At 43.3% G+C, this 4,191-nt stretch overlaps 1 protein-coding gene across 1 annotated transcript; it reads right to left on the bottom strand.

Moving 5' to 3' along the window:
• Positions 1 to 288: 288 nt before the first annotated feature.
• zfp36l2 (ZFP36 ring finger protein like 2) lies at positions 289 to 3,591 on the bottom strand. Its single transcript, XM_033025549.1, has 2 exons — positions 3,221 to 3,591; positions 289 to 3,044 (listed from the first exon to the last, which is right to left on the bottom strand). Exons 1-2 carry the CDS (start codon positions 3,275 to 3,277, stop codon positions 1,875 to 1,877), a joined length of 1,227 nt encoding a protein of 408 aa, XP_032881440.1. The 5' UTR covers positions 3,278 to 3,591; the 3' UTR covers positions 289 to 1,874.
• Positions 3,592 to 4,191: the final 600 nt, after the last annotated feature.

Below are 4,191 nucleotides of genomic sequence, written 5' to 3'. Positions count from 1 at the left end.
GGCTGTGATAATCCAATAGGATCTCTTACCCCTTTTTAGTGCACAATATCATCAACATAGAAATTCTTTGGCCGTTTAGTTCTGGAATGGGTGAAAGTGGTCATTCCCATTGTTTTGGAGTTGCATGTATAATGTCTTCAATTTCTCTGCATTTGTGTAATTTGGATGGGGTGTTTTCTTCCCAATAGAAGCTCACAACTAGGTCAAGGTACGAGTAAAGCCCCAGCCTATTGTTGAAAAAAAATCTTGCACATGTATCACACAAATCTCCAGGGGACAATAGAGCACATCTTTCTTCAAAAATGATTTTATTGGGAGAACTACAAAAAATTTACAGTACAAATTTTTACAGTCTCACACTATAATCTGTAGTGAACTGACACCAAGTATTTTTTAAACAAGTTTTTTTTTCCTTTTGTTACATTCAAAGGATACTTCTGTTAAAGTAGTCAAAAGAGAGTACATAGTGCTCATAATCTGTACCTACTATGTACAAACTAAACCTACTATCATTCACCCACTGTCTTGGAAAATGAAAGTTTTTTTCTCCTTTTTTGTTTTAATAGCAAATCCCAGGGGAAAAAAAATCAAAAGCAGAGTTCCACTCTCCAGCCATTTCAGATTTACTTCAAAAACTGTTCAGACCAAGAGGTGGCCCCTCACTAATCAAAGTGGTGGCAATGTCTCTCACTCATTCCCCCCCTTGCTTCTGGGAAGAAAGCTTGCTTTTAAACAAAGTTCACTTTCAAAACTATTACATTCAGAGAACAGACACCCCCCTATTGTAAAAAAATATTTTTTTTAAAAATAGGGAATGCACATTTGTTCTGAAACTTGTTATTTTGGTTAAGGAAAAAAAACTGTCTCTGTAACTGGACCCTGAAGGCACTGTCAATATAATACTAGGTCCAGGGTGCTACATATTTTGGCTCTTTATTTGTTTTTTTAATAAAAAGGGAAACAAAAAGAAAAATCACAGTGTCATTTATACAACAAAAACTTGATGCCACTTTGACTTAAGAATGCCACATTTGAAGTCTGATACTTAGAAAGTTATAACCACTGACTTTGGACGGTCTAACATCCCCAGTTAACCTTACATTCTTAAAAAAAGCCTGCCATCGTCGATCCTAACTAGTTCCACAGCATCAAGAACTGATTTCTGGCACATAGAAACCATGCAATCGTTCATTTCGTAAACAAGGAAAAAAAATTAATGAAATAAATATTACATACAATCTCTTAAATTAAGATTTTATCATTTACAATAAAATAACCAAGTGAAGTTACAAAAAACAAAAACGGCATATATTACTGTGAAAAGAACACACTCCACATTCTGCAGATTAATAATGGCAATCATAATTTAAACATAATAAAAGAATATATATCTATTGTTCTCATCATACGCGATAAATACAGTATGAACAAATTACCAATGTATACTTTCTCGAGATAATAAATAAGTTAAATAGTTTTTATAGCGAGTTGTCTTGCGATGTGCTATCACATCAACTCAACAGCTAAAAAAAATTTAACAATCAGCAGTTATTTCAACAATTACAACTAACTCAACGAACGAGTGCCTCACAAAAAAATCTGCAACACGTTTCTCCTCTCTAAAGCCAAACGGGCCACTAGGTGGCAATGGAAAATAGATTAACTTGCAACAAAGTTTGGAATGAAGTTCGTTTTTTTCTCTTAAAACAAGGCAAAAGAAAAAAAGCAAGTCCTGTAATATTTTGTTTCCTTAAACGAAGGCATTTTCTTGGCAGGATTTTTTTGTTTTGCAATTTCGTAAATAAGTTGTTAAATAAAGCAGTTCTTGGATTTTTATTTTTGTTGTTTTATTACTTATTTTTCGTTTGTTGCTTTTAATCTTCGGAAATTGAGAGCCTGCTGAAAATGGGAAGGCGTCTGCCCGGGTCCATGCTGGGGGACTCGGAGCCGCTCAGGCTGCCGGAGCTCAGCGAACCGCTCAGGTAGCTCTCCCGGTCGGAGAGGGAATCCGGGGGGCTCGGCGGGGCGTCAAAGACCGGGGAATCGGCCAGCCTCCGCAGGCACGACTGCATCTGGCTGAGGAGGTAAGGGGGAGAGGGCGGGCAGCCGCCGGCGGGTTGTTGCTGGCCGTATCCCCCGGTGCCTGCACCTCCACCACCGCTGCCAGCCAGCTGCTGGGTCTGGATGGCCAGCGGGGTGAGCAGGTTACTCAGCTCCTGGCTGGAGAAAGTAAAGGCATTGTTGGCGCAGCTCGGCAGTGTGGGCGACATCAGCTCGTCGCAGAAGACGAAGGAGGAGGAGGCGGCAGAGGAGGAGGAGGAGGAGCAGGGCGGCGGGGGCGTTCGGGATGTCGGGCTCTCCAGCAGCGGAGACTCGAGTCCGCTGGAGGCGCTGGGGAAGCCGGAGAAGCTGAGGCTGTGATGCAACTTGGGTCGCTGCTGGTGGTGGTGGTGGTGGAAAGAGTTGATGCCGTTGTTATTGCTCGGCGCTTGCCTCCTCTCCTCGGCGTTGTGAATGAAGTGGCAGCGGGGGCCGTAGGGGCAGAAGCCGATGGTGTGGAATGTGCGGCACAACTCCGTCTTGTACTTGGGGTGGCGGGTCAGGCTCCGCAGTTCGTGCATGCCGTGCGCGAACTGACACTTGTCGCCGTACTTGCAGGTGCCGCTCTCCTCGAAAGGCCGGCACAACTCGGTCTTGTAGCGGGTGGAGTTCACCTGCCCCCCGCCCGGTTGCTTTTGCTGCTGGACGAGATGCAGAGGGCTGAGCGGCGCATGTTGCTGCTGGTGAAGCCTCTCGGCGCTCTCGCTGAACGAGCGATCGCGGAACTTATTCTCTTTGTTCAGCATGGCCGTTTGGTTCGATTCCTTGATGTTGGGGAAAGATGTGCTGGGATACTTGCTGGACGAGCTGTTGGTCAGCGCTTGCAAGTTGTTGGTCGAATGCCGTCTTAAAAATCCCGGTGCAAAACTTGTTACAGGGGTCCCCACAGCCTTTTTATCCAGCATGCTATTGAAGTTGTTGTAGTTATTCAGCGACTTTTCGTTCTAAATAAAAAATAAAATAAAAAGCAATGAATTAGACAACATTCAAACAATTCAAACATGCACATTCAGAATACATTGAGGTTGCGTGGCTAAAAGTTTCAACCAAAAAAACTTGCAAAAGTTTTTTTTCTCGTCTTAACTTTTAGTAACCGGCTCCCTTTTGCTTTTTTTTTTACCTTGTTGCACAAGAAATCGTTGATATCGTAGAAGGCAGATAGTAGTGCTGCAGACATCTTCACGCAGAAGTTTCTACAACCGAGATCCTGCTGGCGTGAAGGCTGGAGGAGTCACACAGCTGCCTTTTTTCCCCCAGCAAAAAGAAACGTGAGGTCCGAATGTATAGATAGGGAGGAGAAAAAAATAAAAAAAAGTATTTTTTTGGTGGTGGCGAAGTTGAACTGCTAGAACTCTTCCTTCTGTCTGCCTTGTTATAAATATTGAGCACAGAGCTGGGGGAGGGATTAACCAGCCTGCTTTCGAACCCTGGCCCGGGGTGTCCATGACAACGGTGACATGATTGACGGGCGCTCCTTAACTCGTTAGCATAGGCTAAAGTGCAAAAAAAAATGTCCTTATCTCATGAGCTGGGAAAGTCAATATCACTTTTGTCACGAAAAACAAATTCCCCCCTCCCGATTAAACTAGATATGCGTCTTTTAAAAAAACTAAAATGCCGCAAAGACTTTTGCAACTTTTTGAACGGTTTGCGAGGCTTTTCTGTGTGTGCGTTGGCCTTCGATGAAATACCGATACATGGGAGGGAATGCGTCACTCCAGTTACAAAGGCGCACAGCTGTGTTACTTCCAGTTGAAGCAGAGACTCTGCATTAAGTAAACTGGCGGGATTTTATTCCCCCTCCCCCCTCCTCGCTTAACCGAGCAGAAAAAGGTTTCCTTATTGCAATAATGTGGAGTTCGTCTGAAAATGCCACATGTTTGCTGCAAGGGCTATGTGTAGTCTGGTGTGGAATAGTGGCATTTGGTTTTATTCGGGGCGGGCGGGGGGAAGCTGACTTGCATATCGATCACAAGACACACAAACGTTTGCCAGCATGTTTTTTTTTAAAGTGGCACTGAAAAATTCAAACTTAAAAGTAAATAATCGAAGTTTATGTAGAAACACAGAAGTGTTAATATTTTATTTGTA

Source organism: Amblyraja radiata, chromosome 8 (genome assembly GCF_010909765.2).
Source record: "Amblyraja radiata isolate CabotCenter1 chromosome 8, sAmbRad1.1.pri, whole genome shotgun sequence".
Lineage (NCBI taxonomy): Eukaryota > Metazoa > Chordata > Chondrichthyes > Rajiformes > Rajidae > Amblyraja > Amblyraja radiata.
The sequence above is the reverse complement of the archived record's forward strand: the minus strand, read 5'-3'. Positions and strand labels throughout refer to the sequence as shown.

Bases quoted from the DNA above. Each gene is read 5' to 3' on its own strand.
- zfp36l2 (XM_033025549.1), bottom strand. From the start codon at position 3,277: ATGTCTGCAGCACTACTATCTGCCTTCTACGATATCAACGATTTCTTG. The intron at 3,045-3,220 runs GTAAAAAAAAAA...TTTTTTATTTAG, and splicing joins ACGATTTCTTGTGCAACAAG to AACGAAAAGTCGCTGAATAA.